Here is a 12,916-nt window from a genome sequence, read left to right on the forward strand (position 1 = left end):
TCAGGAGAAATAAAGGGGGTATAAATAATAATAATAATAATAATAATAATAGTAATAATAATAATAATAATAATAATAATAATATGTATTTTGGTGGTATTTTTCAATTCAACTATTGATTCATAATTGTATTCTGTTTGGCATTGTGAATAGGATCCAGGTCATATGAATGAAATTCAATAGAACCCACTTACTTAAAACATTTACTAGTGAGTCACACCCATTAGATAGAGAAAAAGAATGGCTGAGTTGTTCTGTAGATGGCATTAGTCAGGACAGTCCCTCACAAACTTTCATTTGTTGTACAATAACTTGTACCAATTTTGATATATGAAAATTACTAATTAGTTATAGTAGGCCCTTCATATTCACAGGGTTAGAGGTATAGGAGCACCACAAAAGTTGAAAATCAATGAATAGAAGGCCCTTCCTCCCCCTCCAAATTCCTGTTCTTCTGACAAAACCAACACATCAATTTCCAGATTTTAACTGTGGCTGGTGCTTTTGGAAGAAAAGTAAACTGCAAGAAGAAGATGGAGAGGAAGAGGTGTGGGCAAGATGTTGAGTTTTTTTCTGCCTGGCCAAAAAAATAAATAAAATAAAAATCTAGTAGCCCTTGCCACCTATATTGTCATTCTAGTGCCAAATATTTTTTTTTTCTATTTTACAGTTGGCTCTCCACTTTTGCAGGTTTTGCATGCATGGCTTTGAGTATTTGTGAATTTGAAATGCTTCCTCCTCATCAAACCCTGTCCTTAGAAGGTGAGCGAGGAGGCTGTTCTGGAGGCGTTTGTTCTCCATCTTTGTTCTGTCCAGTGTCTCCCTTCCTTTGCCTTGGTGAAACAGACTTGTGGTATGCAGGGGATAGTAGGAGCCGGCCTGAACATTTTTAAATTATCCTCAGACCCAGTGCCTCCTCCTCCTCCTCCTCTTCCTTTGTTCCATGATTTGTGGCATGTTTCTGGTCCTCTCAGAATATTCTGCCTTTGCAAAAGAAAGAAAGTACCAGAGGGAACAGGCACATGTGGCACACAGGAAGAGGATGGGGAATCAGGGCTGCTGGCTAAATGATGTTGCAGGCACTCATAGGGTGAGTGCCTTTTCTTTTTCTGGTTTGCGGCATGTTTCTGGTCCTCTCAGTATATTTTTTTCCTTTTGGCCGGGTGAAAGAGAGTGATGGGCATCACATAGGTGGAGGAAAATGAACTGGGATCTGAAGGTAAGGGAGACTGGTTCCTTTTCTCCTTGGGGACTGCAGCAGTGATGCCACATTCCCCTCTGCTGGAGATATTTGCAATTTTTCCATTTTTTCAGAGGAGATTCATCCCTAACTTCTGTGAAATTGGAGGAGCAACTGTACAGTACATTTTGTTATTTTTCCAATAGCAAAATCAAGAATATTGACAGCACAAAACCACCACAACAAAATTACCTGACTCTGACTACCAACTGTAGCAGTTGTAGTAGACGGGCCACAATGTTATAGCTTTAATACAATCCAGAGACCTCACAGGAAGGACGTCTCTTTAGGTTTGGTAGTTCACAGATTGCTTTAATAACATTGTGAAACTGATTGATCTTTGATTATTTCCTCTTTTAGTTATAATGGACAAGTACCAAGAACAGCCTCATCTTTTGGATTCTCATTTAGGTAAGCTATTTATATATGTATATATAAATATAAATTCTTAAAAAATCTTACATGTTTAGTTGGCAAGGAAGAAATACTTGCAAGAGTGGCGGGATAAATCTCTATATTCAAGGTTCTTCTAAAATGGATATAATTTTTTTTGGCTTCCCACAGCAGCCTTTTTACCCCTTACCAGTGTTTCTAGTCATTGATATAGTGCTCCCTGAAAATTGAAAAGTGAAAATGGAAAGCATATTGCTTTGTGATTTTTTTTCCAAGTGGAAAATAATTCATCATAGAGGCTTCAAGGAAGAGGCAGAGATCTCTTGAACATCCTTTAATTCTTCCCTGAATGCTCCTGTGTAATTGCAAATTTGTGCCATGGGAGACAGTGAAATAATAATTTATAAGTTTCACCTAAACTTGGAATTCATGTTTCTGAATATGTTTGCAAACTTATTCTTTCTCTATCCCATCCATCTTTTCTTGTGTTTCTTCTAGAGTGCATGCTGAAGTTGCTATTAGATATTATCCGAGATGAATCTTCTCCCCCATCTTTAATTCATCTGGCCTTTCAATTTCTCTACATCATTTCAAAGGTAAAAATGGATTTTACTTATATATGTAGTTTAATTGTTACTATCAGATGATATAAATGAGTAAATTATTTAAAGTTGTGGTCATTTTAGCCATTGTGACCTGTATTTGTTTCAGAAACTACATAATTGGTTGATCCTATTCTGAGTAGTGTCTGCCATTAATGTTAATTTCATTAGTTAAAGAGAGAAATTCAGACTTACGTTTAAAACTCTTATGGTTTCCTAATACAATATTACATCACCATCATATTATTATTTGTTTTTTTACTACATTTCCCCCCAAAATGAATAGTAAGTGCATCTTACCAATTATACATACAAATAAAAATGCAAATAGTACTTAAACTATCTATACAATTATATATAATTGGAAGAGATGAAAAAATTAGATGGACCACATGCTGATTTAGATGCCAAATCTCTAAAAAATTCTGGTATGCTTTCAAGTCCTTTCCAATTTTTGTCGATGCCAAGGCACCATATTATGAAGTTTTCTTCGGAAGATTTGTTCAGAGTGGGGTAGACTTTATCTCCCTCTGAGGCTGAGAGAGTATGACTTATCTCAGCTCACCCGGTAGTTTTCCATGTCTGAGGCAGGGATTTGAACCCTGGTCTACAAAGTCCAACAGTCCAACCATTACACCATGCTGGCTCTTCAGTTCAGGTGTAGAATGTCACTTTAGGTACTTCTGTGTATAAACAGTCATTCTTCTACAGTGGATAATAATAATAATAATAATAATAATAATAATAATAATTAATAATAATACAACTTTATTTATAATCCACACTCTCTCTCCGAAGGGATCCCTGGATCCCAGGGATGTGTGTGTAACATTTTGAATTCATACATTATTATTATTATTATTATTATTATTATTATTATTATTATGTTTATTATTATGTTTATTTATATTCCATTTTTTTCTCTCCATATGGAGACTCAAAGTAGCTCACAACTAAAAGCATTGTAATACAACTTAAAGTATATAATATACAAGTATTACAAGAGTATTCATCATAATTAAAAGCATATAAAATCACAGCATCTCCTGACAATCTTAAAAAACTTCTTCTTTAAAAGGCTGCCTGAAAAAAGGTTTTAACCTTCTGTCTGAGTTCCAGAGTCGAGGGGTAGCCACTGAGAAGGAAGGCTCACTCTCTCGTTCCCACCACCAACAGAGCTTGAGATGAAGGTGGAACCGAGAGAAGGACCTCTCCTGAAGATCTCAGAGCCCGGGTAGGTTTGTACAAGGGGATGCGGTTGGCCAAATAGCCTGGACCTGAACCATCTAAAGCTTTAAAGGTCATAACCAGCACTTTGAATTGTGCCCAGTAACAGACTGGCAGTCAGTGAAGCTGCTTCAACAGTGGGGTTGTCTGCTCCCTGTAGCCAGCCCCATTGAGTAACCTGGTTGCAGCTCTTTGAACCAGCTGAAGTTTCCAATTATAATTAAGGTTCTTATTATAATGTGATAGAATTAGAAAATCGCTCATCTCTTCTAGGAAAGGATAAAGATAATTTATCATAGGAAAATATTACATCACATAAAAACCCTCTAGCTTAGTTTTCTCCATTACAGGTCAATTTTCTATGTAAGCTCCTTTTTTGTAAGCTCTCATTTCACTTCTGAGGTAGTAAAGCCTAAGCAGCTTTATCCCTTTGGTGACAATTGAACATAGCATGTTGCATGTTCACATAGAAGATGTGAACATGCATCTTCTGGTAATTTGCATGCGATTTGTGGTTGTTGACTGCTGTGAAGTAGTCACCTCATGAATAATAGATCTCCAGGGCCCTGTATAGGTCTTGTAGACTCAGGACATCTGTTGCATCATTGATTGAGTCAATCCATATTTTTAGTAAGATATATCCTCCCATAATATGGCCAAGTATGACAGTCTCAGTATACTCATCTTGGATACTTCTGATTGTTAACAAATTCAAATTACTTTTCTTACTATTATGTCCTTAAATATTTACAAAATAGTTAATTTCATAGACCAGTTTAAAGTTCTGAATATTACCAGAAGAATCACTTTTCCATCCCATGGCACAGTTGAATCAGTCTTTAAGGTCTTCCTTGCTCACCCATCCAAACCATTATGCTTTAGATGCATAAACGAGAGGATTATTTAGATAGTAGGCCCACACTTGTGGAACATATTTTCACTATGGGGACAATTAGCCTCAAATATTCTTTTATTATTGTTATTTATTTTGCCTTATTGTCTTTACTGGTCTATTTTATTGTTAAAGTTAGTGTATTATTTATCTTCTTTTGGCCTTCATTGAACACTTGAGCTGTATATTGCACATTTTGATACTGAAAGGTATCTTATTTATTTATTTGGTGCATTTGTTAACCGCCATTCTCAGCCCTTTAGGGCGACTCATGGCGGTGTACAACATACATAAAAAGGCAATTTACAAAAAGGCAGTCGCAGAACAACATATTAACAATACAACAATTATAAAGTTACACTAAAAAATCCGCTTCGTCTCATAGTGGAATCATAACCAATCTCACATTCCTTGTTCCATTCCAGTCAGCTTTACCACACTATCATAGCACTAATTAAATGCCTTCTCGAACAGCCATGTCTTAAGTCTTTTTCGGAAGGACATGAGGGAGGGCGCCTGTCTGATGTCTGCAGGGAGAGTGTTCCACAGCCGGGGGGCCACCACCGAGAAGGCCCTTTCTCTCGTCCCCGCCAGACGTGCCTGTGAGGCAGGCGGGATCGAGAGAAGGGCCTCCCCAGACGATCTCAAGGTCCTCGTGGGCTCATAGATGTATCTTGGGTTTTATCCTATAAGTATCTCAAATATAATTTTTGATTTTTACTTATGAGAACTTTTAATTTTATTAGGTTCGAGGATATAAAACATTCCTACGACTGTTTCCTCACGAGGTAGTTGATATGCAACCTGTTTTGGATATGCTTGTGTGTCAGAATCCAAAAGACTATATGGTGAGTTCTTTTTTCTTTGTACCATACAGAGGAATTGTATCTGCAAAAATGTATGTGACAACCTGAGCAGATAAATAACGAATAGCTGGTAAGATGTATTTGTTTGGAGACCATGTTGCTAATCTAGCATTGGATAGTAGGAAGTATTAATAAATATAGGAATAATATCTCTTATCCAAAATTCCTGTGACCAGAAGTGTACTGGAATTTGAAAACCCTATATTTCTATATGCAAGCAGTCATTACAGACGTTCAAATTACAAACGATTTATAGTTAAGACTTTACTTACTTAGGCGATCCCTCGTTGGATGAGTAAGATGGTCTTCCATGATGGGTTTCCTTGTGGATTCGTAGATGGCTGTGGAGCCCTATTCTTGACCCGCATCTTCTCCCACAGTGAAGGCATTAGTTTCCAGGTGGAAGGCGGTCCCGGTCGGGGTTGGCTTGACACGCCTTCCTCCTGGCACGTTTCTCTCTTTCACCCTCCACTTGTGCCTCCTCGAATTCTGCAGCACTGCTGGTCACAGCTGACCTCCACCTGGAGCGCTCAAGGGCCAAGGCTTCCCAGTCCTCAGTGTCTATGCCAGAGATTTTAAGGTTGGCTTTGAGGCCATCTTTAAATCTCTTTTCCTGTCCACCAACGTTCTGTTTTTCATTCTTAAGTTCAGAGTAGAGCAACTGCTTTGGGAGACGGTGGTCAAGCATCCGGACAACGTGGCCAGCCCAGCGGAGTTGATGGCAGAGGACCATCGCTTCAATGCTGGTGGTCTTTGCTTCTTCCAGCACGCTCATGTTTGTCCACTTGTCTTCCCAGGAGATTTGCAGGATAAAGAACGGGGGTGAGACAACAGAAAGTGAGAGAAATCTGCCTCAGAAAGGGAAATCCACACCTGAAAGAGTTTTCATGGGGAAAAGGTATCTCCACTGAAGCTTTCCCACCAATCCTTGTTTCTACAACAAGCCAAATCTTTCAATATCCAAATACCACAGAGACAGAAAGTGAAGTGAAATCTTCCGAACAGGGGCACAGATAGCAAAACAAACACCACAGGGGTTTTAACCCTTCCCTATGCTCTCCAAAGCTTGCATACATACATATATACATATGCATACACACACACACACTCAGCTGGAGTTACACTGAAAAATGTACTTGTTCTGACTTACAAACAAATTCAACTTAAGAACAAACCTACAGAACCTATCTGGTTTATAACTTGGACTGCTTATACTTACATAATGAGATATCTTGAAGAATGGGACAGAAGTTACAATGTGAAATTCATTTATGTTTCATGTATACTTTATACACATACCCTGAAGATAATTTTATACAATGTTTTAAATTCTTTTTGCACATGAAACTAGATTTTCCTATATTGAGCCTTTAGAATGGCATCACTATTTCATCTACCATGTTGGCAATGTTGTATCTTGGCACATTTTGGATTTCAGAATTTTGGATTAGTGATGCTCAGTCTGTAGGTACATTTTGTCAAATGTACGTGGTGTGTTGTCATAGCTCAGTGGTTTGCAGAAGATCCCAAATTAAATTCCTAACTTCTCTAACTAAGATTGTGAGAAGACTCTGCCTGAAGCCTTGGGGTGCCACTGCCAGTCAGTCATGTCAGTTGAATGGTATGATTCTGTTCATACTGTCATTCATGTTGTGAAACATTAAAGGCATGTTAGGTTTGTCTGCATTATAAATCCTTTTACTAGAATAGCTTTTCCTCTTCTTGAAGATGTATTTGTATCTTTGCAATTTACACTGGTTTCTAAACGTCTAGAAAGTTGCAGTCTGAAAAATATAAGCAGTGATCTTGACAAAAAGATCTGGGAGTGGAACCCTCCCATTTATGGAGCTTTCATGAAATGTCTACCTTATGTTTGCATGTGTCTTTAGAAACCCTGAACTTTTTTTGGCAGCATTCATGGTCATGGGGCTTAGGATTGTTGTTAGGGATGACTAAAATATTACATTAGAGACTGGTTCCAATTAAATATATGCTAAAGTTGTTTTTATGTTCAGTAGAAAGCAAATCCCATTAGACTCAAACATAATCTTAACAATTCTAAGGTCTTTTTCTCCCTTGATATATTAATATTAATCTATATTTTGTGTTTCTGGATAGTTTCACATAGGTACATTGCAAGCCTTCTGAGTGCTTTGAATATATATTTTACAGCTTTTATTTTGTGTTGAAAATGTATTTTTCCTCTTTTTACCTTGCTAGACCTGGGAGACTCGATACATGCTCTTGTTATGGTTGTCTGTAACATGCCTGATTCCATTTGATTTGGCACGGCTGGATGGAAATATCTCTTCCATAGAAGGAGGCTCTCGTGCATCAACAATGGACCGTATCCTCACAGTGGCAAAAGTGAGTTTAGTTAGACAAGACCATTATGATCTGTGGCGTTTTCTTTACGTTGTAAAAGCTTTATGCATTTTATGACATGGAATGTATGATGATCCAGGGTACTTTACTTGTAAGTTTATCATAACAGTTCAAACGTGAATTTGAACGGTTCTTCTATTTAAACTATTTAAACCTCAAGTTCTTTCTGTCCTGAACACGCAAGTTGTAACTTTCAGTAAATTTTTCAAAAATGAGGTGAAACAAAATTCATCCGAGTTATACTGTCTACAATCAACATGTACAGTTAGTTATTCTTAACATGGAGAAAATGATGCGGCTGTATAGGAGTTAAGGAAGATCAATGTGTGAGAGAAAAATGGGCAACGTTCATTTAGCAGACTTGTGGGTCAGCTGTATTTTTATTGACGCCCAAGACATAAGCGCTCAGAGTCCTGGGTCTAAATGGACACATTTATCTAAATCAGTTATTTGAATGTTGGTGGTCTTAATTTTTCCCATCCTGAATATGGTAAGTATGAGAATTTTGAAAAAATGTTATCCAATACGGAAACTACTGCCCATCTTCAGTAAAGTACAAACCTGAGAAACTGATGTTCCTGGAGAAGTGTTATGGCTGCTAGAAACAGCTTTTCCTACATACCCTGGATGTCTTGCTCTGAGTTTTTCTACCCACCTAATTTCATAGTGTTAGAAATATGGACTGTGAAAGTTCACGACGGAGCAGTAACATGTCATGTGTTTTATTTTACTGTATATTGATATGTCATTGGAAATGAGGATTTGTTGCTTTAGTTTGCTAATATTTTACTATACTTATCCTAGTTGGCTCAATGTAGTTGGGAGTAGATTAAAAAGCAATTCAAATCAAACTAAGCCACAAAAGCAAATAAATGGATGGATAGTTAGCTAGATACTGCAGATAATTAATTAACCACAAAACCTTGGAGTTGGGAGGCCGCCACATGCTCCAGCACCTTTCCCAGAAATGGGAGATTGGAGACTAGTCTGTAGTTGTCAAGGGTCTAGGGAAGGGTTTTTTTTAGAAGAGGTTTTACCTCCTTGAGGCCTCTGGGGACCCCGTCTTGATGTAAGGAGGCATTAATCACTTCACTGATCCACTCCACCAGTAATATAATAATCAATAAAATAACTGAGTATTTAAAGATTTAACTGCAAGGACTCTGACACAAGCTAGTAAAGGTGGTCCCAGTGGTGATTGGTACACTGGGTGCAGTGCCTATAGTCCTAGGCCTGCACTTCAAAACAATCGGCGCTGACAAAATTACCATCTGTCAGCTACAAAAAACCACCTTACTCAGATCTGTGTGCATTATTCGCCAATACAGTTGTAGACACTTGGAAAGTGTCTGGCATGTGATCAAATACAAAAGCCAGCATAGTGATCTTGTTTGCTGTATACTAATCCTGTTGTGTTTCAAATAATAACAATAGCAATACTTTATATACTGTGCTATCTCCCTGAAGGGACTCAGGGTGGTGAACAACAAAGTCAGCAAACATTCAATGCTGTACAAAAGAAAAACATGCAAACAAATAACCACCCCACCCAAAACCCTCACAGATCCATATTTAAACCAAAAATAACACTCATTATAGCGTGCAACATTTACAATTCCATAGTAATCCATTAAGAAAACAGGAGAAGTCAGACCAGGAAAATATGTTTAAAATTATAAATTATAAAATTAACCGTAAAATTAACTACCAATAGTAGCCAGGGTGAGTAGTCCATATGACATACTAAGCCTCCTCATCTTTATACGCCTGAGTGCATAAGAAAGTTTTTACTTGTTTTTCAAAAGAGGTTAAAGAGGGAGCTCTTTAGGAGGGGAGTTCCAGAGGTGGAGGGCAATCACAGAGAAGGCCCTCTCTCTTGTTCCCACCAACCATTCTTGCAGTCCTCCTCTGGCCTATTATGACCCAGGAAGGGCAGGGGTCTAGAATACATGTGGTTCCTCTCATTTCTCTGCGGTTCCTGTTCACATCCTCAGTGTGCACAAGATGAAAAGTATCCATCAACACTGGACAAGCGGAGCCAATGTTACCTGGTATAGAACCATATCAACAACAGCATCCATGTTGGAGAAAATAGAGCAAATTCTTTCTCTGTTGCCTCCATTGCCACGGAGTAGGCTTTCAAATAATAAACTCTAGTTCTTGCTTTGTCTTATTCACTTTGAGCTTTCTGCTGTCATTGCTCTTGTCTCTGTTTCAATGCTTCATAATCGCTAGCTCTTTGAAAAGCCATGGGACTGGTTTGGCTCTGCTCTTTGAGAGGGGATATTCAGGAACTGTTGTGTCCACTACCTTGGCCATTTCTCCATTCTAGAGGCCAGCCAGGGCTTCGACAGCTGAGGTGACAGGAAAATCACCAAGAGCTATCAGGAATCCATCTAGATCCATAAGCCTCCTAGGGTTGACCATCTTAATTGGCGCCCTACCCTTGCGGAGTCCCAGTGAGTCTAAACCTGACCAGTCCAGTACAACAGAACTATGGAAAATTCTTGCAAACTACAATCACCATCATCCCATCCTATACAGAAAAATAAGGTCAAGAGTGTGCTCGGAGCACGAGTAGGACCAGACAAGGCTTATGGGGGGAAAAAAGAATAATGAAAAACCAAATCACTATGGCTAATTGGACTCCTTTACCTTCTACATATCTTTCTAATTCATGTAAATAATGAATTAACTTTCCATAAGATTTAGATATTTATTTTTTCATGGTTTATAACTGTCTTTACATGAGAAGAATTGGCATTCAGATGTTGTGTATTGTTGTTGTGTACATCAGGTAATTTCCATCTTATGGCAAACTTAGGACAAGCCTATCGCAGGGTTTCCTTGACAACTTTTGTTCTGAGAAGTTTTATCATTGCCTTCTTCTCAGACTGAGATTGAGTGAATCTCCCACGGTCATCCATGGCTGAGAGGTTGTTTGAACCTTGGCCTTCCTAAGTCTAACACTCACAGTACCATAACAGAATGTCTTAAGTATTCTGCATGATATCTTCAATGCGGTAAAGTCTTGTAACTTTACATGGGACAAAATTTTAAAAACACAAAAGAAAACGGTTACAATACTATATAACAAGCTGCTTCAATGGCTGACAGAAACTGAACAGGTGAAAGCCTGTATGATTAAATGGGCTGAAAATATAAGAAGGCCCATTCACTTTGGTGAATGGGAAATGATGTGGAATAAAAAATTAAAATATACATATGCCATGGATTTAAAGGAAAATTGGTACAAAATGTTTTATAGGTGGTATTTAACACCGAGTAAACTCAGTCATATGTATCAAAATGTATCAGATAAATGTTGGAAATGCAGTGAGCAAGTAGGTACTTTTTACCACATGTGGTGGACATGCAAAGAGACATGTAAGTTCTGGTCTATTATTCATGAGGAGATGCAAAAAATACTAAAGAAAAGATTTAAAAAGAAACCCGAATATTATCTTCTCGGATTTACAGACTCCGATCTTAAATTGGAAGAGAATGAAGATAAATTATTTACTTATTGCATAACAGCGGCTAGGATGGTTTTTGCCAAATATTGGAAGAATGAAGAGGCCCCGAATATCGAAGAATGGTGGAAGAAAATTAAAGAAATAAGAGATATGGACGAATTGACTTTTTTGATGAGAAGGAACAATGGAAAAATTTTAAGGAGGACGGATTGGTCCCCCATATATGACTATGAGAAAAAAGTGGAAAAAACATTGGGATGAGAATAGACACTAAGGAGAAGAAATATATGGAGAAGATCCTGAGGCTGGAGTGGAAGTCATTTTAGAATAGTTTAAGTAATTTTATTGTGTGTATTGAGTGTTGGTTATGTATTGGTTATTATGTTTGTATTAGTTTTTCTTTTTCCTTTCCTACTGTTCTGTCTTCTTGTTATTGTTCCCCCTCTTTCCTTGTGTGGATTTGTGGAAACTTTAATAAAAATTATTTTTTAAAAAAAAAATTAAAAAAAAAAGTCTTGTAACTCTGTTATTTCTTTTTAGTCTTACCTTATTGTGAGTGACAAGTCACGAGATGCAGCTGCAGTCTTGGTCTCAAAGTGAGTAATTGTTTTTCTGATATGGATAAAAATGTATGCATTTTGTGAATTTCGTTAGACAGTCAGGTCTTCACCCTCAGTCCAGTGACAATCCAAGGTGGCATGCCAAATAGATAAATCAGTAGCAGATTAACACAAATCCATTCTGAATATATCAAAACATCAACCAAATCACCATTATCTCTAAGTTGTCATGGCCTGAAACTATTTAGTTTTTTTTTTTTGGAACCAAGAGGTTTATTGAAAATGGGACTAGGTTCTTTGTAGAGTGTACAGATTACCACATGACCACTTTATTTTGAATTTCTGTAGTTCTAGGCAGTATTTAAGGCTAGTCCAACACTGACTGCATTTAAATACTGTAGATGATTATTAGAATGCACCTTTTTCATCCCAAAAATATGTAAGGTAGCTTGTTCAGAGTGTCTGCTAGCTATCTGATAAGCCATAAGGCCAATTCATTCCTCTCCTCAAATCTGTTTATGTTTTTGTGACTGGCACTTGACAGATCAGTGACCTCTGGAGGTCACAGAGCATGCTTAGTCCACATTGGGTTGTTTGATAACACTCCAACCTTTCATGCATTATAGCTTCAAGCAGCTGGCATCTCCCTCTTTTTTTCTCAGCGTCACCATTTTGACCAATTGTTTCTGCACTTAATCACCTGAATTCAATATGCAAAGGCTTTGTAGATCAAGTTCTCCTTTAACAGCCCAAATGTATAATGAGATAACAGTTAGTTCTTTAGTGAAATCTAAGACTCATTTACATTAATGTGCCTGCACAATAATGCCCAGGGTTTTAGAATCTCCTCCCACCTTTATATTGTACCTTCTTATGAGAGCAGGAGTTCCATTTTCCACATTCTTGTAGATAAATTGTGTCATGGGGTTGTGGGAAGTGCATCCTTTTTGGCAATTTATTCCTTACTGTATACAGAGTTTATTCTGATTATAGAATGACAACACATTTTGGAAGTTAAGAATTAGTTGGATTATCACTGTCTTGGTTATAAAGTAAAAATCCATTACAAATGTGACTGAAGCCTCCATAGGAAAGTGATCTTAAGGTTTCAGAGAACTTACGTTATATGCTGTTAAATAGAAAATTAGTATTGGAGTAAGGTAAATACAGGCTGAGCATCCCTTGTGTGGAATTCTGAAACCTGCAATACTCGAAAATGAAAAACTGTCCATCTTTGCTTCCTTGTGTTTCAATGTACACAAACTGTATTATTAC

General features: G+C 37.6%; 1 protein-coding gene across 1 annotated transcript in view; it reads left to right on the forward strand.

The window, feature by feature from the left end:
• Nucleotides 1-12,916, forward strand: part of TBCD (tubulin folding cofactor D) — a 153,006-nt gene that overhangs the window by 2,888 nt on the left and 137,202 nt on the right. Inside the window, exons 3-7 of the mRNA XM_060764526.2 lie at nucleotides 1,601-1,651; nucleotides 2,132-2,229; nucleotides 5,101-5,202; nucleotides 7,441-7,587; nucleotides 11,622-11,677. Coding sequence (XP_060620509.2) covers nucleotides 1,601-1,651; nucleotides 2,132-2,229; nucleotides 5,101-5,202; nucleotides 7,441-7,587; nucleotides 11,622-11,677 — 454 coding nt within the window. The remainder of the gene's footprint in view (nucleotides 1-1,600; nucleotides 1,652-2,131; nucleotides 2,230-5,100; nucleotides 5,203-7,440; nucleotides 7,588-11,621; nucleotides 11,678-12,916) is intronic.

Source organism: Anolis sagrei, chromosome 2 (genome assembly GCF_037176765.1).
Source record: "Anolis sagrei isolate rAnoSag1 chromosome 2, rAnoSag1.mat, whole genome shotgun sequence".
NCBI classification, from domain to species: domain Eukaryota; kingdom Metazoa; phylum Chordata; class Lepidosauria; order Squamata; family Dactyloidae; genus Anolis; species Anolis sagrei.